The following is a 25064-nucleotide window of genomic DNA, read 5'->3' as shown; positions in this document are numbered from 1 at the left end:
GGTTAGTAATGGAGGGCGTCAATAAGACGCCCCCATTAATAACCCCATAGTCATATTGTAAAAAAACACACAGAAAAAAAGTCCTTTAATTGAAAGAATGACTCAGACTCCTTTAACCCCTTAAGCCCCGAGGGTGGTTTGCACGTTAATGACCAGGCCAATTTTTACAATTCTGACCACTGTCCCTTTATGAGGTTATAACTCTGGAACGCTTCAACGGATCTTGGCGATTCTGACATTGTTTTCTCGTGACATATTGTACTTCATGTTAGTGGTAAAATTTCTTCGATATAACTTGCGTTTATTTGTGAAAAAAACGAATATTTGGCGAAAATTTTGAAAATTTCGCAATTTTCCAACTTTGAATTTTTATGCCCTTAAATCACAGACATATGTCACACAAAATACTTAATAAATAACATTTCCCACATGTCTACTTTACATCAGCACAATTTTGGAACCAAAATTTTTTTTTGTGACGGAGTTATAAGGGTTAAAAGTTGACCAGCAATTTCTCATTTTTACAACACCATTTTTTTTTAGGGACCACATCTCATTTGAAGTCATTTTGACGGGTCTATATGATAGAAAATACCCAAGTGTGACACCATTCTAAAAACTGCACCCCTCAAGGTACTCAAAACCACTTTCAAGAAGTTTATTAACCCTTCAGGTGTTTCACAGGAATTTTTGGAATGTTTAAATAAAAATGAACATTTAACTTTTTTTCACACAAAATTTATTTCAGCTCCAATTTGTTTTATTTTACCAAGGGTAACAGGAGAAAATAGACCCCAAAAGTTGTTGTACAATTTGTCCTGAGTACGCTGATACCCCATATGTGGGGGTAAACCACAGTTTGGGCGCATGGCAGAGCTTGGAAGCAAAGGAGCGCCATTTGACTTTTCAATGCAAAATTGACTGGAATTGAGATGGGACGCCATGTTGCATTTGGAGAGCCCCTGATATGCCTAAACATTGAAACCCCTAACAAGTGACACCATTTTGGAAAGTAGACCCCCTAAGGAACTTATCTAGATGTGTGGTGAGCACTTTGACCCAACAAGTGCTTTACAGAAGTTTATAATGCAGAGCCGTAAAAATAAAAAATCATATTTTTTCACAAAAATGATCTTTTCACCCCCAATTTTTTATTTTCCCAAGGGTGAGAGAAGAAATTGGACCCCAAAAATTGTTGTGCAATTTGTCCTGAGTACGCTGATACCCCATATGTGGGTGTAAACCATTGTTTGGGCGCAGGGCAGAGCTCGGAAGGGAAGGAGCGCCATTTGACTTTTCAATGCAAAATTGACTGGAATTGAGATGGGACGCCATGTTGCATTTAGAGAGCCCTTGATGTGCCTAAACATTGAAACCCCTAACAAGTGACACCATTTTGGAAAGTAGACCCCCTAAGGAACTTATCTAGATGTGTGGTGAGCACTTTGACCCAACAAGTGCTTCACAGAAGTTTATAATGCAGAGCCGTAAAAATAAAAAATCATATTTTTTCACAAAAATGATCTTTTCACCCCCATTTTTTTATTTCCCCAAGGGTAAGAGAAGAAATTAGACCACAAAAGTTGTTGTGCAATTTGTCCTGAGTACGACGATACCCCATATGTGGGTGTAAACCATTGTTTGGGCGCATAGCAGAGCTCAGAAGGGAAGAAGCGCTATTTTACTTTTCAATGCAAAATTGACTGGAATTAAGATGGGATGCCATGTTGCGTTTGGAGAGCCCCTGATGTGCCTAAACATTAAACCCCCCCACAAGTGACACCATTTTGGAAAGTAGACCCCCTAAGGAACTTATCTAGATGTGTTTTGAGAGCTTTGAACCCCCAAGTGTTTCACTACAGTTTATAACGCAGAGCCGTGAAAATAATTTTATTTTTTTTTTTCACAAAAATGAAATTTAGCCCCCAGTTTTGTATTTTCACAAGGGTATCAGGATAAATTGGACCCTAAAAGTTGTTGTCCAATTTGTCCTGAGTACGCTGATACCCCCTATGTGGGGGGGAACCACTGTTTGGGCGCATGACAGAGCTCGGAAGGGAAGGAGCGCCATTTGGAATGCAGACTTAAATGGATTGGTCTGCAGGCGTCACGTTGCATTTGCAGAGCCCCTGATGTACCCAAACAGTACAAACCCCCCACAAGTGACCCCATATTGGAAACTAGACCCCCCAAGGAACTTATCTAGATGTGTTGTGAGAACTTTGAACCCCCAAGTGTTTCACTACAGTTTATAACGCAGAGCCGTGAAAATAAAAATTATTTTTTTTTTCACAAAAATGATTTTTTAGCCCCCAGTTTTGTATTTTCACAAGGGTATCAGGATAAATTGGACCCTAAAAGTTGTTGTCCAATTTGTCCTGAGTACGCTGATACCCCCTATGTGGGGGGGGAACCACTGTTTGGGCGCATGACAGAGCTCGGAAGGGAAGGAGCGCCATTTGGAATGCAGACTTAAATGGATTGGTCTGCAGGCGTCACGTTGCATTTGCAGAGCCCCTGATGTACCCAAATAGTACAAACCCCCCACAAGTGACCCCATATTGGAAACTAGACCTCCCAAGGAACTTATCTAGATGTGTTGTGAGAACTTTGAACCCCCAAGTGTTTCACTACAGTTTACAACGCAGAGCCGTGAAAATAAAACATATTTTTTTTCCCACAAAAATGATTTTTAGCCCCCCAAATTTTTATTTTCCCAAGGATAACAAGAGAACTTGGACCCCAGAAGTTGTTGTTCAATTTGTCCCTAGTACGCTGATACCCCATATGTTGGGGTAAACCCCTTTTTGGACGCACGGGAGAGCTCGGAAGGGAAGGAGCACTGTTTTACTTTTTCAACGCAGAATTGGCTGGAATTGAGATTGGACGCCATGTCGCGTTTGGAGAGCCCCTGATGTGCCTGAACAGTGGAAACTCCCCAATTCTACCTGAAACCCTACCCCTAACCGTTTACTGAACATTTTCTGACAGTCATAAGTGCCACGTATATAAGTGCCACGTATGTAAGTGCCACGTATGTAAGTGCCACGTATGTAAGTGCCACGTATATAAGTGCCACGTATATAAGTGCCACGTATATAAGTGCCACGTATATAAGTGCCACGTATATAAGTGCCACGTATATAAGTGCCACGTATATAAGTGCCACGTATATAAGTGCCACGTATATAAGTGCCACGTATATAAGTGCCACGTATATAAGTGCCACGTATATAAGTGCCACGTATTTAAGTGCCACGATATTTCAGTGCCACGTATTTCAGTGCCACGTATTTCAGGCACTGAAAAATACGTGGCACGTAAATACGTGGCACGTAAATACGTGGCACGTAAATACGTGGCACTTAAATACGTGGCACTTAAATACGTGGCACTTAAATACGTGGCACTTAAATACGTGGCACTTAAATACGTGGCACTTAAATACGTGGCACTTATATACGTGGCCACTGAAATATCGTGGCACTTATATACGTATATACGTATATAAACGTATATTTCAGTGCCACGTATTTCAGTGCCACGTATTTCAGGTTAGGGGTAGGGTTAGGGTTTTTTGTTTTTTTCTTGTTTTCTTGTGTTTTTCTATAAAAACGCATGCGTTTTACCGCGTTTACATGCATTTTTTTCACACATGCGGTTTTTTTAAAAAACGCATGCAGATAAAAACGCAAGTGTGAAACCAGACTAAAAGACGCTTTTTATAGCAAAAAAGTTTTTGCGTCTCCACATTTTGAGACCTATAATTTTTCCACATTTTGGTCCACAGAGTCATGTGAGGTCTTGTTTTTTGCGGGACGAGTTGACGTTTTTATTGGTAACATTTTCGGACACGTGACCATTTTTTATCACTTTTTATTCCGATTTTTGTGAGGCAGAATAACCAAAAACCAGCTATTCATGAATTTCTTTTGGGAGAGGCGTTTATACCGTTCTGCGCTTGGTAAAATTGATAAAGCAGTTTTATTCGTCGGGTCAGTACGATTACAGCGATACCTCATTTATATCATTTTTTTATGTTTTGACGCTTTTATACGATAAAAACTATTTTATAGAAAAAATAATTATTTTGGCATCGCTTTATTCTCAGGACTATAACTTTTTTATTTTTTTGCTGATGATGCTGTATGGCGGCTCGTTTTTTGCGGGACAAGATGACGTTTTCAGCGGTAACATGGTTATTTATATCCGTCTTTTTGATCGCGTGTTATTCCACTTTTTGTTCGGCGGTATGGTAATAAAGCGTTGTTTTTTGCCTCGTTTTTTTTTTTTTTTTTCTTACGGTGTTTACTGAAGGGGTTAACTAGTGGGCCAGTTTTATAGGTTGGGTCGTTACGGACGCGGCGATACTAAATATGTGTACTTTTATTGTTTTTGTTTGTTTTTTTTAGATAAAGAAATGTATTTATGGGAATAATATTTTTTTTTTTTATTATTATTTATTTAGGAATTTTTTTTTTTTTTTTTTACACATGTGGAAATTTTTTTTTTTACTTTTTTACTTTGTCCCAGGGGGGGACATTACAGATCGCTGATCTCACAGTGTGCACAGCACTCTGTGAGATCTCCGATCTCACTTACAGCCGTGCAGGCTGCAGCTTTCATCTGCAGCCTGCTCCGACCCGGAAGTGCTCCCTGCAGGACCCGGATACAGCCCCTCGGCCATTTTGGATCCGGGGCCTGCAGGGAGAAGACGTTCGGTACGAGGTGAGTACATCACCTTGTACCGATCGTCTCAGGGAAGCACGCAGGGAGCCCCCTCCCTGCGCGATGCTTCCCTGTACCGCCGGTACACCGCGATCATGTTTGATCGCGGTGTGCCGGGGGTTAATGTGCCGGGGGCGGTCCGTGACCGCTCCTGGCACATAGTGCCGGATGTCAGCTGCGATATGCAGCCGACACCCGGCCGCGATCGGCCGCGCTCCCCCCGTGAGCGCGGCCGATCGCGTATGACGTACTATACCGTCACCGGGAATTAAGGCCCACCCCACCTCGACGGTATAGTACGTCATACGGGATTAAGGGGTTAATAAATCTTAATTAAACCATACTTACGACCTCGCCCATTCCACCGACTCCATTATCTTCTGCAAAAGAGTTAAAAAAAAAAAAACAACAACAATATTCCTCACCTTTCCGCAGAGATGATAATCCATTTGTCCCACGACGGGTCTAGCTCTGCTACATCTAGATGGCAGGCTGCAGAGTTGCATGATGCGACCATGCAGCCTGCCATCCAGCAGAGACACTGAGCAGCGTGTGGTACTGCTACCCAATATCTCCCTGTGAACTCCTATTACCTGTCTGATGGGACCACGAACGCGAGAAAGTTCTCATGCTCATCACAAAGGTCCTGGGAGTTCAGTCATTGAACTCACTTCACCTATGTGATGTCAGCGCAAGCATGGTGGGAAATTTTCTATATGTAAAATATATGCATATACATATGTGTGTGTCACTGATATCTATATATCTATGTATTCTATGTGTATATATCTATTCTATTCTAACCCGTCACGCTGTGATTTTACTGTATGCGACACATGAATTGCCGGCTTTTCAAAGGAGATCGGTCTGTAAAAATTGGACAGCACTCGCATGGTTTTTTTCTCGCACCCATAGGCTTGCATTGGTGAGTCTCAGCCAAGTCTCGGTGACAATTGTAGCATGCTACAATATTACATGCACATCGAATATGCCCAAGAAAATAAACGCTGATGTGAGCTGCCCCGTAGATTAACACTGGGCCGAGTGCTATGAGATGTTCTCTCGCATAGCACTCAGCCGTATTTTACGGTAGTGTGACCCCGGCCTTACAGAGACGCTCCATAGTAAACTTGAGGAGGGGGCTTCTTGCATCAGGACCCAGTGATCAGAATGTCCAATAAGAAAAACAGATATCCTAATTATACAAGGTCCTTAATGTAAAAAATAGGTGAACATTTCAGCAACCAAACCAGTAACTCACCTCCTTTATGATCGGGATCTGAGTAATGTCCTCTTCCTCATCATCCCTGAAAAATAAAGTTACAGCTTTATCGTAAACTAGATTTACAGTTCTGTCCCCACAGGGATCTCACACTGCGAACGTTCAAGTCTCTTGTTCATACCGGCAGGGCAATACGCCAACAGTGCCCAGACCATGGAGGCAACGTGGTGTTAATGTGGCAGAGTGAAGATGCCCCGGTTATTCCAGCTGTATGTATATAATTATACACAGGATATGCCCAGGTTACACCGGCTGTACATGTTATTATATACAGGATATTCCCAGATTATACCAGCTGTACATATGTTATTATATACAGGAGATTCCCAGGTTAAACCAGCTGTTCATATATAATTATATACAGGAGATGCCCAGGTTATACCAGCTGTACATATATATAATTATATATAGGAGATGCTCAGGTTATACCGGCTGTACAAATATAATTATATACAGGAGATGTCCAGGTTATACCGGCTGTACATATATAATTATATACAGAGGATGCCCAGGTTATACCAACTGTACATATATAATTATATACAGGAGATGCCCAGGTTATACCGGCTGTACATATATAATTATATACAGGAGATGCCCAGGTTATACCAGCTGTACATATATAATTATATACAGGAGATGCCCAGGTTATACCAGCTGTACATATATAATTATATACAGGAGATGCCCAGGTTATACCAGCTGTACATATATAATTATATACAGGAGATGCCCAGGTTATACCAACTGTACATATATAATTATATACAGGAGATGCCCAGGTTATACCAGCTGCACACATATAATTATATACAGGAGATGCCCAGGTTATACCGGCTGTACATATATAATTATATACAGGAGATTCCCGGGTTATACCAGCTGTACATATATAATTATATACAGGAGATGCCCAGGTTATACCAACTGTACATATATAATTATATACAGGAGATGCCCAGGTTATACCAGCTGCACACATATAATTATATACAGGAGATGCCCAGGTTATACCGGCTGTACATATATAATTATATACAGGAGATTCCCGGGTTATACCAGCTGTACATATGTACAGATGATACCCAGGTTATACCAGCATATACCATTACTTACACCAGATGTATATAGTTATATACCAGTCGATGACCTTTGGGTTTCTGGTCACATGACTACTTCAGCCTACAAAGTGCAGTCAGACAACATCCCAGCATATTCAGGGTTAATCTCACCTCCCCTCCTCCAGCTGAGTAACAAACACGTTCCTCTTCCTAATCTCCAGGTTCAGCTCATACTTTGGGGGGTCCCTGGGGGGCAGCAGCTGCTCGCAGTCCGTCATTGTGAGGTTTGGGTGACAAGGTGCAGGAAGATCACAAGTTACATTGTATCCTGCAGCGGAATCCAGGATCTGGGTCAGCGTTCTATCTCCATAGCAACCGCCTATCAATCGCCCAGCTCCTGCCGTGCTCCGCCCACACCCCGGGCCGTGGAGCGGTGGGTGCGGGGGCCGTGTGCTCACCAGGGAGGGGTGATCGCATCTTCTCCAGTAACCAGCAGCCTGGACACCCAGATCCTGGCCCGGATGGCGGACTTCGGCTAGGTGCAATGTTATCACTGAGGTGTAAGTGACTGCAGGGGAGGACAAGCAATGTGGCAGGGACTTAGTGACCTCATTGGTAAGTGCATGGTCAGACCCCGCAGATTTCTGCCCCTAATATTTACCTTGGGTTAGTGGTAAGCCATGTGCTGCCTCTAACTCTGGGAGTCTTATTTTGTTTTATTTTTCAGGCCCATCATGATTTAACCCTACAAGGTATTACAGTGACAAAGACCTGGGATGTCCCAGTACATGGACACAAGAGCCTCTTCCTTAAAGGGAACCTGTCCGACGCAGGCGTACTTTGTCTGCCCTGTTGAGAGTACAGTAAAGTACTGCAGGGCGCAGGCGCCGGGCCTCTCTGACCTTTCCCGGTGCCTGCGCACTGCAGTATTTTACTGTGCCCTCAACAGGACAAAGTACGTCTGCGCCGGAGCCGCAGCGTGAAGACAAGAAGAGGACGTCATCGTAAGAAGATGGGAGGCCCCGGACCGGACCACAACACCCATCGGACCGGACCGCAGCGGGACCGCCCCTGGGTGAGTATAATCTAACCTCTTTTTCTCATATTTCAGGATACATCAGGGGCTTATCTACAGCATTACAGAATGCTGTAGATAAGCCCCTGATGCTGGAGGGCTGGTGGTTCCCTTTAACCCCTTTCTGACCTCGGACGGGATAGTACGTCCGATGTCGGCTTCCCTGCTTTGATGCAGGGCTCCGCGGTGAGCCCACATCAAAGCCGGGACATGTCAGCTGTTTTGAACTGCTGACATGTGCCCGTAATAGGCGCGGGCAGAATCGCGATCTGCCCGCGCCTATTAACTAGTTAAATGCCGCTGTCAAACGCAGACAGCGGCATTTAACCAGCGCTGCCGGGCGGGCGGAAATGAGCGCATCGCCGACCCCCGTCACATGATCGGAGGTCGGCGATGCTTCAGCATTGTAACCATAGAGGTCCTTGAGACCTCTATGGTTACTGATCGCCGGTAGCTGTGAGCGCCACCCTGTGGTCGGCGCTCACAGCACACCTGCATCTCTGCTACATAGCAGTGAACATCAGATCGCTGCTTTGTAGCAGAGCCGATCGCGTTGTGCCAGCTTTTAGCCTCCCAAGGAGGCTATTGAAGCATGGCAAAAGTAAAAAAAAAAGTAAAAAAAAAATGTGAAAAAAATATAAAAGTTTAAATCACCCCCCTTTCGCCCCATTCAAAATAAATCAATAAAAAAAAATCAAACCTACACATATTTGGTATCGTCGCGTTCAGAATCGCCCGATCTATCAATAAAAAAAGCAATAACCTGATCGCTAAACGGCATAGCGAGAAAAAAATTCAAAACGCCAGAATTAAGTTTTTTTGGTCGCCGCGACATTGCATTAAAATGCAATAACAGGCGATCAAAAGAACGTATCTGCACCAAAATGGTATCATTAAAAACGCCAGCTCGGCACACAAAAAATAAGCCCTCAACCGGCCCCAGATCATGAAAAATGGAGACGCTACGAGTATCGGAAAATGGCGCAATTTGTTTTTTTGTTTTTTTTTTGTTTGTTTTTTTTTTTTTAGCAAAGTTTGGATTTTTTTTTCACCACTTAGATAAAAAATAACCTAGTTATGTTAGGTGTCTATGAACTCGTAGTGACCTGGAGAATTATAATGGCAGGTCAGTTTTAGCATTTAGTGAACCTAGCAAAAAAGCCAAACAAAAAACAAGTGTGAGATTGCATTGTTTTGCAATTTCACCGCACTTTGAATTTTTTTCCCTTTTTCTTGTACACGACATGGTAAAACCTATGATGTCGTTCAAAAGTACACCTCGTCCTGCAACAAAATAAGCCCTCACATGGCCATATTGATGGAAAAATAAAAAAGTTATGGCTCTGGGAAGGAGGGGAGTGAAAAACGAACACGGAAAAATGGAAAATCCCAAGGTCATGAAGGGGTTAAGGACTTCTCCTATTGGGGGTTTTGCACATCATCCTGGGTCCCATCCTCTTCTGTGATGTGACCTGGTGAAGTAGCCGCATTGTCAGGTAACTGAATCTCCACATGCTCAAGTCACAGATGACTTATTAAAGAGGCGCCGTGTTCATGTGGCTTTACTTCAGCCAATAACATAGAAAACTTTTGTCAGTCAGCTTTGTTCTTAAAGCCTTTGTTTACCTGTTACCATATTATAAGTTACTCATACTAAAATTTACAGAAATTATCCTTTGCCGACCCTGAGTTACATCTTGTATTATATCCCCAGAGCAGCACTCACTATTCTGCCGGTGCAGCCACTGTGTACATACACTACATTACTGATCCTGAGTTACCTCCTGTATTATACTCCAGAGCTGCACTCACTATTCTGCTGGTGCAGTCACTGTGTACATACATTACATTACTGATCCTGAGTTACATCCTATATTTTTCTCCAGAGCTGCAGTCACTATTCTGCTGGTGCAGTCACTGTGTACATACATTACTGATCCTGTACTGATTCTGAGTTACATCCTGTATTATATTCCAGAGCTGCACTCACTATTCTGCTGGTGCAGTCACTGTGTACATACATTACATTACTGATCCTGAGTTACATCCTATGTTTTTCTCCAGAGCTGCAGTCACTATTCTGCTGGTGCAGTCACTGTGTACATACATTACATTACTGATCCTGAGCTACATCCTGTATTATACTCCAGAGCTGCACTCACTATTCTGCTGGTGCAGTCACTGTGTACATACATTACATTACTGATCCTGAGTTACCTCCTGTATTATACTCCAGAGCTGCACTCACTATTCTGCTGGTGCAGTCACTGTGTACATACATTACATTACTGATCCTGTACTGATCCTGAGTTACATCCTGTATCATAATAAATAATAATCTTTATTTTTATATAGCGCTAACATATTCCGCAGCGCTTTACAGTTTGCACACATTATCGTCGCTGTCCCCGTTGGGGCTCACAATCTAAATTCCATATCAGTATGTCTTTGGAATCCAGAGCTGCACTCACTATTCTGCTGGTGCAGTCACTGTATACATACATTACATTACTGATCCTGAGTTACATCCTGTATTATACCCCAGAGCTGCACTCACTATTCTGCTGGTGCAGTCACTGTGTACATACATTACCTTACTGATCCTGAGTTATATTGTTAAAGCGTACAGTGACAGCACTGTGCTGACAGCTGTCACGTACAGCTGAGCTGCATGGCTAGAGATGCAGAGCCCCAGCTCAGCTTTCCTCGCTCTCTGATTGCTGTGATCGGTCAGTCAATCTGGCCACACGTCGCATCCGTCGTGCGACGGATGCGTCGTGTTTTGGTGGACCGTCGGCACAAAAAAAACATTACATGTAACTTTTTTTGTGCGTCGTGTCCGCCATTTCCGACCGCGCATGCGCGGCCGGAACTCTGCCCCCTCCTCCCCGGACATTACAATGGGGCAGCGGATGCATTGAAAAACTGCATCCGCTGCCCCCATTGTACTACTTAACACACTGTCCGTCGGTACGTCGGGCCGACGGTTTGCGAAGGCCCGTACCGATGGACTAGTGTGAAAGTAGCCTTATACCACACGAGGAGCGGCGTTAAAAAAAAATCATAAAACCAATTCTTAACCTGCTGTTGATTTGTTTATTCTACCTCACAAAGATCGCAGTAAAGCTCGTCTCACATTTATCCTGCTCTCTACGCTGAGCGCTTACAATAGGGTTTCTGTGTATATCTCTGAAATACGGAATTCAGATGGAACCCTAAAATGAAACAGATGGAGACCCTGTGGATGCTGTCTGACCTACGATCTGGTGGTGTCTATTTTTTTTAGGCATTCACCTCTGAAAAGAAGAAGACCACTGAACAGAGGTCAGATGGGAGTCCAAAATAACCTTGCTACCTCATTATAGTGAATGGATACCTCGGGTGTTTCATCCAATCACATATTTTGTAAATTTAGATGGAACCCTGATGTAAGTGCTCAGTGTAAAAAGACAGGATAAATATGATTCAAAATGGCACCAATAAAATCTTCTACTCAACCCACAAAAAACAAGTGCTCACTCAGGTTTGTCATCTGCTTACAGAAATATAGGGGCTTCCACATTACTGGTAGCTCAAAGGCTTTGGAAAAGTGACATGGCTCCCACCAAAACAAATCCAGCAAAATCTGTGCTCGCAAATCCAAATGCCCCTTCCTCCTGAGCCCCACAGTATGCCTAGTCTGCAGTAAGCGTCCACATGTTTGGCATTACTACTTGTATAGTGGGGAGAGCCCACTTAATGTACAGGTTGCCTGGCTCCAGGAGCATGAGCTGGGCACAATGTGCTGGGCACTATAATGGCATATTTGCATTTTCCGCAACATCCATTGTTAGCAAACCCTGTAGATGAATTCCCAGATGGGTGTAATTTCCAAATTGGGGTCAGTGGAAGGGGATTCTGCTCTTAGGGCTCTGTATATGGAGTCCACAAACTATTCTACCAAAATTTGTTCTCCGAGAGTCACATAGCGTTCTTTCCCACTCGTCTCTTGCCATGTGGCCAAACAGTACTGTACAGCCACATATGGGGTATTGCTGCGGTCATGAGAAATTGTGTAACAAATTATGTGGTCGTTTTTACCTATTTCCCCTTGTGAAAATGTAAAATCTGGGGCTAAAACAAAATTATAGTGGTAAAAATGTATTTTTTTTTTCTTCTACAGCACTTGGTTGTATAAAATTTTCTGAAACATTTGTGATGTCAATATGATCACTGCACCCCTAAATGATTTCATTAAGAGGTGTAGCTTATAGAATGAGGTGATTTCTGGTGGGTACTGCTGTCCTAGCACCTCAGACGTTCTTCCAAAGTGATGTGGCACCCTCAAACCATTCCTGGCAAATCTGCACTCCGATATGGACTCCTTCTTTTCTGAGCTTTCCACTGTGCCTAAAAGGTAGTTTTTGACCACATAGGAGGCATTGTTGTACTCCGGAGACTTTGCGTAATACATTTTGTGGTCCATTTTCTCTTATTATCTCTTTGGAAAATTAAAAACTAAAACAACTATTTAGTGGACAAACTGTAACTTTTAATTTTCACTTTTTTTTTTTAATGCAATTCTGTGAAATACCTGTGGGTTTAAAAAGCTCAGTGTACCCCTAAAGGAATGCTTTGAGAGGTGTAGCTTCGAAAATGGGGTAACTTGTGAGTGTTCCTGCTGTTCTGGAACCTCAGCAGCTCTCCAAATGTGACATGGCGTCCACAATCTATTATAGAAAATTTTGCACTTCAGAAGTCAAATAGCGCTCATCCCTTTCCAAGCCCTTCTGTGCGTGCAAACAAAAGTTTCTGAGCACATATGGGGTATATTTGTACTCAGGAGAAATTGCACAACAAATTCTATGGTCCATCTTCTCCAGTTACCATCTGTGAAAATTAAAAATTTGAGGCTAAAACATTTTTGGGAAAAGAAAGTCATTTTTAATTTTCACGGTCCAATGTTTTAAAATTCTGTGAAGCACCTGTTGGTTCAAGATGCTCACCACACCTCTAGATAAATTTCTTGAGTGGTCTAGTTTCAATAATAGGGTCACTTGTGGGGGTTTCCACTGTTTATGCACATCAGTGGCTCTCCAAACGCGACATGGTGCCACTATCCAGACAATTTTCCACTCCAAACGTCAAATAGCGCTCCTTCCCTTCCGAGCTCCCAAACAGTAGTTTTCCACCACATAAGGCCGGTTTCACACGTCAGTGGCTCCGGTACGTGAGGTGACAGTTTCCTCACGTACCGGAGCCACTGACACACGTAGACCCATTAAAATCAATGCATCTGTGCAGATGTCATTGATTTTTTGCGGACCGTGTCTCCGTGTGCCAAACACGGAGACATGTCAGTGTTCGTGGAAGCGCACGTATTACACGGACCCATTAAAGTCAATGGGTCCGTGTAAAACACGGACCACACACGCACTGGCGTAGCTAGAGCTTTTGCCGCCCGGGGCTGATTCCGAGTTTGGCGCCCCCCCCCCCATTGCCGTCACTCAATGCCGGGGACCGCCCCCTCAGCACTGTTTACCCATGAAATCCGGCGCCTGCGCTGTGTATCGCTGTTTGGTGCAGGCGCAGAGAGCTCTGGCCGTCTGACGTCACAGCCAGGCTTGCAGACTGTGCCTGTGCGGCCACCCACCTTGGTAATCCCAGCCCCACAGTGTGTTATGCATTATGCAGAGTGCAGGGCTGGGATTCACAAGCAGGGCGGCCGCACAGGCGCAGTGTCCAGCATTGTCCCAGTGTGTCCAGCATTGCCTTAGTGTGTCCAGCAATCTGCCCCAGTGTCCAGCATTGCCCCCAGTGTCCAGAATTGCCCCCAGTGTCCAGCATTGCCCCCAGTGTGTCCAGCAATCTGCCTTAGTGTCCAGCATTGCCCCCAGTGTGTCCAGCAATCTGCCCCAGTGTCCAGCATTGCCCCCAGTGTGTCCAGCAATCTGCCCCAGTGTGTCCAGCATTGCCCCCAGTGTGTCCAGCAATTTGCCCCCAGTGTCCAGCATTGCCCCCAGTGTCCAGCATTGCCCCCAGTGTCCAGCATTGCCCCCAGTGTCCAGCATTGCCCCCAGTGTGTCTCCAGCAATCTGCCCCCAGTGTGTCTCCAGCAATCTGCCCCCAGTGTGTCTCCAGCAATCTGCCCCCAGTCTGTCTCCAGCATGTTGCCCCCAGTCTGTCTCCAGCATGTTGCCCCCAGTCTGTCTCCAGCATATTACCCCCAGTCTGTCTCCAGCATATTGCCCCCAGTCTGTCTCCAGCATATTGCCCCCAGTCTGTCTCCAGCATATTGCCCCCAGTCTGTCTCCAGCATATTGCCCCCAGTCTGTCTCCAGCATATTGCCCCCTGTCTGTCTGAGTCAGACATAAAGAAAAAAAAAAAAAGTAAAATCCTCACCTCTCCCGTTCCCAGCGCAGGTCCGGTGCACTCAGCGTCTCTCCGGCTCTGCAACGCTCAGGACAGAGAGGCTGAGCGCGCAGTGATGACGTCATCGCACCCTCTGCCCTGAGACGTCGCAGAGTCAGAGGGCGCTGAAGATGCTGCAGCTGCCGCAGGAACCAGGAGAGGTGAGTATTAAAGGGGGGCCCAATGCCAGCGCTGGCACCGGGAGGGGGGGGGGCCTGGTCGTGGCGGCGGTCGGCGCCGCCCGAAGATTTAAAGGGCCTGCGTCTCTTTTTTTTTTTTTTTTTTTTTCTTCCTCCTCCTCTCTGGGTCGGAGCCGCCCCCGGCATTGTGCCGCCCGGGGCGGCCCGCCCCCCCCCCCCGCACCCCCCTTCCTACGCCACTGCACACACGGACCTTCTCCGTGTGCAGTCCGTGTGGCGTGCAGGAGCCAGCGCTACAGTAAGCGCTGTCCCCCCCACATGGTGCTGAAGCCGCCATTCATATCTTCTCTGCAGCAGCGTTTGCTGCATAGAAGATATGAATAATAGTGTTTAAAAGAAAGATCTATGTGTCCACCGCCCTCCCACCCCCTGTGCGCCCCCCCCCGCTGTTCTGAAAATACCCGCCTCCCTCGCAGTGTTCTGTGCTGGCCACCCCTTCTACTGTATGCGGTCACGTGGGGCCGCCAATTAGAGTCATGAATAGGTGGCTCCACCTCCCATAGGGGTGGAGCCGCCTATTCATGACTGTAAATGAGCGGCCCCACGTGACCGCATACAGTAGAAGGCGCGGTCAGACCAGGAAGCATCGACAGCCAACGAGGGAAGCGGGTGAGTATTTTCAGAACAGCGGGGGGGCGCACAGGGGGTGGGAGGGCGGCGGACAGATAGATCTTTCTTTTAAACACTATTATTCATATCTTCTATGCAGCAAACGCTGCTGCACAGAAGATATGAATCGCGGCTTCAGCACGATGCAGTGTACCACACTCGTGGGTACCACACGCTCCGTGTGGTACCCACTCGGCACACGGGCGGCACACGTGTGCCGCACGTATGACCTACGTGAGCTCACGGGCACACGGACACGGATAACTCCGGTACCGATTTTTTCCGGTACCGGAATTATCTGGACGTGTGGGACAGCCCTAAGGGGTGTCGGCGTACTCAGGAGAAATTGGACAACACATTTTATGGTCCATTTTCTCCTACTACTCTTATGGAAATGAAAAACTTGGGGGTAAAGGAACATTTTTGTGGGAAAAAGTAAAATGATCATTTTTTTTCCTTCCACATTGTTTTAATTCCTTTGATGCATCTAAAGAGTTAGTAAACTTCTTTAATGTGGTTTTGAGTACCTTGAGCCATATTTTATGTCATATAGACCTCTCAAAGCCACTTTAAATGTACTGTGATCCCTAAAAAAATAGGTTTTGTAAATTTTGTTGGAAAAACGGAAAATTGTGGATGAACTTTTAACCCTTCTAACTTCCTGACAGAAAAAAATGTTTAAAAAATGATGCTGATGTAAAGTAGACATGTGGGAAATGTTATTTGTTAACTATTTTGTGTGGTATAACTATCTAATTTAAGGACATAAAAAAATCAAAGTTTGAAAATTGCAAAGTGGTCAATATTTATTTATTTTTTTATATTTTGATAAATAAAGGCAAATCATATCGACAAAAATGAACCACTAAAATGAAGTACAGCATGTCACGGAAAAAACAAATCTTGTAATCCCTGGGATCCGTAGAAGCGTTCCAGAGTTATTACCTCATAAAGTGACAGTAGTCAAATTTTAAAAATGAGTCTCAGTCATTAACATACAAAGTGGCTCGATCACTACGTGGTTAAGTAACATAGGGTTCAGATGTAAATATTTGTGCTTTCTGATTGTTGTTGTAAAGGTACCTTCACATTAAGCGACGCTGCAGCGATATCGACAACGATGCCGATCGCTGCAGCGTCGCTGTGTGGTCGCTGGACAGCTGTCACACAGACAGCTCTCCAGCGACCAACTATGCCGAAGTCCCCGGGTAACCAGGGTAAACATCGGGTTGCTAAGCGCAGGGCCGCGCTTAGTAACCCGATGTTTACCCTGGTTACCAGTGTTAAATGTAAAAAAACAAACCGTACATACTTACATTCGCGTCCCCCGGCGTCCGCTTCCTGCACTGACTGAGCGCCGGCCCTAACAGCAGAGCGGTGACGTCACCGCTGTGCTTTGCTTTCCGGCCGGCACTGACACATTCAGTGCAGGAAGCTCTGAGCAGCAGCACGGACGCCGGGGGACGTGACAGACATCAGAGGGTGAGTATGTACTGGTTTTTTTTTTTTACTTTTACAATGGTAACCAGGGTAAATATCGGGTTACTAAGCGCGGCCCTGCACTTAGTAACCCGATATTTACCCTGGTTACCATTGTAAAACATCGCTGGCATCGTTGCTTTTGGTGTCAAACACAACGATACACGCCGATCTGACGACCAAATAAAGTTCTGAACTTTCAGCAACGACCAGCGATATCACAGCAGGATCCAGATCGCTGCTGCGTGTCAAACACAACGATATCGCTATCCAGGACGCTGCAACGTCACGGATCGTTATCGTTGTAAAGTCGCTTAGTGTGAAGGTACCTTTACTTGGAGCTTGTGTTGGTTTTCAGTGATATTGAAGGTGGATACAATACTAAGGAAGGAACTTTATTTTGGAGGTTGGAGGCTTGTTAGATTCATCTTTTCTACCAGACTTATATTTGGCCTTGTGAAATCTGGCATTCCATTATGCTAAACTTAGATGCTGCTGCTGACATGGAGGCAGCTGAAATGTCAGATCTGAGGAGTGGAGCCTGCAGCTTGTGGACACTGCCCAGCTTGTAAACCTGATGGTATCATAATCGCCAGACCTACTGCCAGGGGTGTACAAAGTGTGTATAATGAGTAAAGATCAAAGCAAGACCCCCAAAATGCACAGTCATGTCCTTTATCTACTCACCCCAGGACAGGGGTGCAATGGCAGGAGTAAATATCTGGGTCCCGGTGTCTGTGAGTGCAAAGGCTCCTGCTCTAGAGGATTATTAATGGCATATCATAGAAGGAGGGCTGTTAAAGATTTTATACTGGGGTTCGTGCAGGACTGCCACCAGGAATTTCAGGGCCCCAAACTGGCAACATTTTCAGGCCCCCTTGAGACTGTGCCCAGGCTCCACCCCAGCTCCGCCTCCAAATCTCCACACTACCACCATACAATCTTGGAAATACTCCACTTCTGCACCGCGTTCTCACCAGTCACACAGTAACAGTTCCCATCACCAGATCACATACATGGCCTGCAGCTTTTGTTTTGGCTAAAAGATTTTTTAAGCCGCCACCACGACGTGGTAGACTTTTTTGGCCGGGCTCTACTCTACTATCCTATTAAACATTTCTTAAAATATCCAATTCTCTTTTTAGGCTGTGTGCACATGTTCAGGATTTTTCGCGTTTTTTTCAAGTTTTTTCGCTATAAAAACGTATGCATCCCATCATTTATAATGCATTCCGCAATTTTTGTGCATATGTTGCGTTTTTCTCCGTGAAAACGCATCGCGGTAAACGCAGCTATTTAATTGCATTGGGAAAGCTAAAAAAAAAAAAGCGATAAAAACGCAAAAAAGAGACGCATGCGTATTTCCTGCAGGAAAAAGTCCGGTTTTGTTCAGGAAAATTCTGCAGAAAATCCTGATGCGTGCACGTAACCTCAGGTATATTTTTATTTGTTTCTTTAAGGTAATAAGTAACATACATTTTTTAAAATTCACAATAATACCACATACAAGGAACATATAGTGTCACACCACGACCAGACCACATATTACCACCACAAAGTGACCAGATAATACCACATACAAGGAACAGATACCGCCATACTATGACTAGACCACATATTACCACCACATAGTGACTGAATACTACCACATATAAGGTACAAATACCACCACACCATGGTCGGACCATATATTACCACCACATAGTGACCGAATATTACCACATACAAGAGACAAATACCGCCACACGGTGACCTGACCACATATTACCACCACATAGTGACCGGATAATACCACATACAAGGAACAAATACCACCACACTATGACCAGACTACATATAACCAGCACATAGTAATGCCACATACAAGGTACAAATACCACCACACCATGGCCAGACCATATATTAACACCACATAGTGACTAAATAATACCACATATAAGAAACAAATACTGCCACCCCTGATCAGACCACATAATACCACCATATAGTGACCGGACCGCGATCATGTGCTAGTCACATGGTCACGGTCACGCTCGTGTCACTTGGTCTGACCAGCTCGGATGACGTGGTGGGGGGTCGATCTTGTGCAATGCTGACCAGTCGCATGTGCCCCATATGACCTCTATACATTTTGACACGTTGCACTTCTTTATTGGTTCGGGGCAGTATTTAGAGTGCCTCCTGCTGGTCTGATGCCACACCCCCTGACGAAGGCTATGTTCCGAAACACGTGCTGGGATCTGGCGCCAGTCCAGCAGGAGGAGATGACCACAGGTATTTACATGGTCTAATTATATCTATGGCATTGCTTCATTGTATGCTTCACACATTCAGCCTTTTGACTGATCTGTAGATGTTGACACATCAGGTTTTTCAATTAATATATGGATAATTATTTTCTCATGTACTGCTCTTATATTTACCTGATGTGTTGTCTCTTTTTATGTTAGTATATTCATCTCTTCCCACTGTTTTGTCGCCCTAGTGCCTATGGAAAATATCTTTTAGAGTCCCTTTAATTTTGTTTAATAAAGATTTATAATTATTTACTATATTTGGGTATATATTTTTGTGAATAGGTTTTTCTGATATTCATATAGCTAAATTCATAATAATTTATTGCTAGTTTAAAGTGGTTTATACTGTTTTACAATCTTTTTCTGTACAACTTTTTGCTTTGTCCTTAATAGAAAACAACGAAAAAATGGAGTTCCATACACGATGATACAGTCAATAACAAATATTTTATTACAAAATTAACTTACAATTAATACAATTAACATATGAGGAAGGAAGGAGACCCTAGTTAAAAACACCCTAATTCCAGGCACGGAATTAATTCATGATGTCACCATGGTATTAATAAACAGCACCAATATGGTGTAAGCCCATATGTAACTAGCTTAGATTGGTATAGTAATATAATACAAACCACCATACAGCCATAGTAGATAGCAACAGTTTCCATACAAAACAAGTGTCACCCACCTGGGAGGGAAACCAAAGCAATAAGATGCATACAAGGTGCATTTTTAGCAAAGTTCCTTACCCATGGTGAAAGTAACCAGCTGCCTGGAACCCTGGAGAAACCCCCTAACGCGCGTTTCGCGTAGCTTTCTCAAAGAGGGAATGCATAATAGTCTCCCAAACTCGGCGTTTTATAGTAGCCGCCTATTTACCGGCATCTCCGAAGTGCGCAGGCGCACCACAATCCCCGTCGGAAGTGAATTCTCGATCCCCAGCATTCACCAGGAGCGCACGTCAAGGGGAAATCCCCTGCTGATGTCAAGGACATGCGCACCTGGAAAGCTGAAGCCGAAGATACGAGGACTTCCTGACAGGTGTAGGGCGCGTGGGCATGAGAGCCGTCTGGCGCACAACACAGTACTAACCCAGAAGAGCAATGAAAGTGAAGAGTGAAATACAATAAAACAGGTGAATGAATCATAAATACCATAATACATTATACAAAAAAAAGAATGCAAATGGTACAATAAAATATGTAATGCAATGTATACATATGTGCTATTACATATATATTTTTTTATTTTTTATATATTTTTTAATCTTTTAATATATTAAATATTATTCATATGGCAAAGAAACTGCTAGTAATGATACCATTATAAAACAATAAATTGGTGCATATCACACAATAAAATTACTACCAATATACATAAATAAAAGAAAAATTGGACCCTATAAAGAAATAAAAAAAGGGGAATAGAGTCCGTCCACAACTCCTTCCAATACATTATACACCAAACTGTTGCTATCTACTATGTCTGTATGGTGGTTTGTATTATATTACTATACCAATCTAAGCTAGTTACATATGGGCTTACACCATACTTCTTTGTATTAGTACTGGTGCTGTTTATTAATACCATGGTGACATCATGAATTAATTCCGTGCCTGGAATTAGGGTGTTTTTTTTACTAGGGTCTCCTTCCTTCCTCATATGTTAATTGTATTAATTGTAAGTTAATTTTGTAATAAAATATTTGTTATTGATTGTATCATCGTGTATGGAACTCCATTTTTTTCGTTGTTTTCTAAATTATTAGGAGTATACTTTACTGTCCTATTACCTACATGGGTAAAGCTATATATTCACTGGAATTTAAACATTTCTTATGTGGGACTCATGTTATTTCTGTGAGATTTTTTGTTTGTCCTTAATAGGTTGCACATAGTGACCCAATAATACCACATACAAGAAACAAATACCGCCACACCATGACCAAACCACATATTACAACCACATAGTGATTGAATACTACAGTGCTGATCATTAAAAAAACCCACAATGCTAATTTTACCATAAATGCCATTATACACAGTAGCTTTGTATATAGTACGCAGTGTATAGTGTCAGTCTTCACGTAATACAGTGATCACTAGTGACATTTTACACAGGAGCTCTGCATATAGTATCAGTGTACAGGTAATATACAGTGATCAACAGTGGCATTACACACAGGATTTCTATATATAGTGTCAGTGTACAGGTAATACAATGATCACCAGTGACATTATAAACAGGACCTCTGTATATAATGTATAGTGTACAGGTAACACAGGGATTGCCAGCAACATTATGCACAGGAGCGCTGTATATAGTGTCAGTGTACAGGTAATACTGTGATCACCAGTGACATTTTACACAGGAGCTCTGTATATAGTGTCAGTGTACAGGTAATACAGGGATCACCAGTGATATTATACACATGAGAGCTTTATATAGTTTCAGTGTAGAGGTAATATAGGGATCATCAGTGACATTTTACACAGGAGCCCTGTATATAGTGTCAGTGTACAGGAAATACTGTGATCACCAGTGATATTATACATAAGAGCTCTGTATATAGTGTCAGTGTACAAGTAATACAGTGATCACCGGTGACATTATACACAAGAGCTCTGTATATAAAGTCAGTGTACAGGTAATACAGTGATATCCAGTGACATTATACACAGGAACTCTATATATAGTGTCAGTGTACAGGTAATACAGGGATCACCAGTGACATTATACACAGGATCTCTGTATATGGTGTTAGTGTACAGGTAATACAGTGATCACCAGTGATATTATACACAGGAGCTCTGTATATAGTGTCAGTGTACAGTGATCACTAGCACTAGTGACATTATACACAGGAGCTCTGTATATAGTGTCAGTGTACAGTGATCACTAGCACTAGTGACATACACAGGAGCTCTATATAGTGTCAGTGTACAGGTAATACAGTGATCACCAGAGACATTATACACAGGAGCTCTGTATATAGTGTATGTACAGGTAATACAGTGCTCATCAGTGATATTATACACAGGAGCTCTGTATATAGTGTCAGTGTACAGGTAATACTGGGATCACCAGTGACATTATACACATGAGCTCTGTATATAGTGTCAGTGTACAGGTTATACAGTGATCACCAGAGACATTATACACAGGAGCGCTGTATATAGTGTACAGGTAATACAGTGATCACCAATGATATTATACACAGGAGCTTTGTATATAGTCAGTGTACAGCGATCAGTAGTGACATTAAACACAGGCACTCTATATACAGTGTCGGTGTAAAGGTAATACAGTGATCACCAGTGACATACATAGAAGCTCTGTATATAGAGTCAGTGTACAGGGATCACCAGTGATATTATACACAGGAGCTCTGTATATATTGTTAGTGTATTGTTAATACAGTGGTCACCATTGACATACACAGGAGCTCAGTATATAGTGTCAGTGTACAGGTAATACAGTGATCACCTGTGACATTATATGCAAGAGTTCTGTATATAGTGTATAGTGTACATGTAATACCGGGATCACCAGTGACATTAAACCCAGGAGCTCTGTATATAGTGTCAGTGTACAGGTAATACAGGGATCACCAGTGAGATTATACACAGGACCTCTGTATATAGTATACAGTGTTTAGCGTCAGTGTACAGGTAACACACTGACTCACCGGTGACATCTCTAGTTGAAGTCCTTTATCTTCATCCAGCACAGACCGCCATCACTTCTTCCAGCCAGGTCTCGTCTCTGCCAAAAATAACACAGTTATCACAGTATATACAGTAAAACACAGTAATAAAATAGCACATTCCCCAATTTTTCTCCAATTTGTTGCCCTGCACAGTAACGGGACCTCTCCTTCCCCACACTGAAAACAGTATCCTCAAAAAGAATATCCTTTAATTAGCCCCTACTGTAGTAATGTCCTACATCCTGCTCCCACTTTACCTCCCATTCTGGACCTCAAGTGTAGTGTAATACATCCCATAGTCATATATAGTAATATAATGCACCACATAGTTATATAGTAGTATAATGCACTCCATTGTCATATGTAGTAGTATAAGGCACCCTATAGTCATATATAGTAATATAATTCACCCTATACATCCATAGTAGTATAATGCACCCCATAGTCATCTATAGTAGTATAAGCACCCCCATAGTTATATATAGCAGTATAATACAACCCTATAGTTATACTAGATGGTGGCCCGATTCTAACGCATCGAGTATTCTAGAATATGTATGTATATAGCAGCCACATAGTATATAGCACAGGCCACATAGTATATAGGAGTACTACGTGGCCTGTGCTATATACTATGTGGCTGCTATATGCATACATACATATTGTAGAATACCCGATGCGTTAATACAGGCCAACGCAGTAAATAACACAGCCCACGTAGTATATAACACAGCCCAAGCAGTATATAGCAGCCATGCAGTATATAACACAGCCCATGTAGTATGTAACACTGGCCACGTAGTATATAACACTGGCCACGTAATATATAACACAGCTCACGTAATATATAGCACAGCCCACATAGTATCTAACACTGGCCATAGAAGTAAATAGTCCCATACAGCTTCATGTGATAAACGACTACTCCACACAGCTGGGGCCACCGTACACATAGATCACTACGCCCGGGCCCGGTCACTCACTGTGTAATTAAAATAAAAAATAGTTATATACTCACCCGCCGGGTTCCAGCGAAGCTGTGCCGATGCGCGCGCGACTGCCGCCATCTTTCGTTCCCAGGATGCATTGCGAAATTACCCAGATGACTTAGCGGTCTCCCGAGACCTCTAAGTCTTCTGGGTAATTTTGCAATGCATCTCTGGGAACGGAAGCTGGCGGCAGGCGCGAGCGCATCGTCAGACGATGGAAGGTGAGAATAGCAGGGTTTTTTTTAAATTATTTTTAACATTAGATCTTTTTACTGTTGATGCTGCATAGGCAGCATCAATAGTAAAAAGTTGGGGACACACAGGGTTAATAGCAGCGTTAACGGAGTGCGTTACCCGGGGCACAACGCGGTCCGTTAACGCTGACATTAACCCAGTGTGAGCGCTGACTGGACGGAAGTAGGGAGGGACTAATTCTCGGCCTGACTGTGCCCGTTGCTGACTGTTCGTGGCAGCCAGGATAGGCAGCTGGCGAGACCAATCAGCGATGTGGGATTTTCGTTACAGACAGAAGGAAGTACCCCTTAGACAATTTTATATATAGATATGGTAGAATAATACAACCCATAGTCATATATAGTAGTGTAATGCACCCCATAGCCATATATAAAAGTATCATGCACCCCACAGTCATATATAGTAGTATAATGCACCCCATAATCATCCATAGTAGTATAATGCACTCCATAGTCATTCATAGTAGTATAATGCACTTCATAGTTATATACAGTATAGCAGTATAATACACCTCTATAGTCATATATAGTAGTATAATGCACCCCATAGTCATATATAGCAGTATAATGCACCCCACAGTTATATACAGTAGTATAATGCACCCCCATAGTTATTATATATAGCAGTATAATGCACCCCATAGTCATATATATAATAGTATAATACACTCCATAGTCATATATAGCAGTATAATGCCCCCCCACAGTTATATATAGTAGGATAATGCACCCCACAGTTACATATAGTAGCATAATGCACCCCCTTAGTAATATATATATATATATATATATATATATATATATATATATATATATATATACTGTGTGTGTATGTATATGTGTATATATATATATATATATAGAGAGAGAGAGAGAGAGAGAGATATACATATATATATATATATATATATATATATATATATATATATATATATATATATATATATATATATATATATATATAGCAGTATACTGCACCCCCATGGT

The 25064-nt window shown here is 43.1% G+C and overlaps 2 protein-coding genes across 5 annotated transcripts in view; one reads left to right on the top strand and one right to left on the bottom strand.

Moving 5' to 3' along the window:
• The window catches only part of CCDC197 (coiled-coil domain containing 197), a 31769-nt gene extending 24282 nt beyond the window's left edge, over positions 1-7487 (bottom strand). The window contains exons 1-2 of the mRNA XM_077268310.1: positions 7243-7487; positions 5990-6035 (exon numbers count right to left, since the gene is read on the bottom strand). Coding sequence (XP_077124425.1) covers positions 5990-6035; positions 7243-7349 — 153 coding nt within the window. The 5' untranslated portion in view covers positions 7350-7487. The remainder of the gene's footprint in view (positions 1-5989; positions 6036-7242) is intronic.
• Positions 1-25064, top strand: part of ASB2 (ankyrin repeat and SOCS box containing 2) — a 99029-nt gene that overhangs the window by 27630 nt on the left and 46335 nt on the right. The window contains exon 1 of one of the 4 annotated variants that reach the window (XM_077268291.1): positions 7494-7631. The exons of 1 other annotated variant lie outside the window; for it this stretch is intronic. The gene's annotated coding sequence lies outside the window, so the exon portion shown is untranslated. Of the gene's footprint in view, positions 1-7493; positions 7687-8004; positions 8147-25064 lie in introns of those variants that run through there. 2 more of the 4 variants (XM_077268275.1, XM_077268266.1) reach the window with 2 other exon arrangements.

Source organism: Ranitomeya variabilis, chromosome 1 (genome assembly GCF_051348905.1).
Source record: "Ranitomeya variabilis isolate aRanVar5 chromosome 1, aRanVar5.hap1, whole genome shotgun sequence".
Classification (NCBI taxonomy): domain Eukaryota; kingdom Metazoa; phylum Chordata; class Amphibia; order Anura; family Dendrobatidae; genus Ranitomeya; species Ranitomeya variabilis.
The sequence above is the reverse complement of the archived record's forward strand: the minus strand, read 5'-3'. Positions and strand labels throughout refer to the sequence as shown.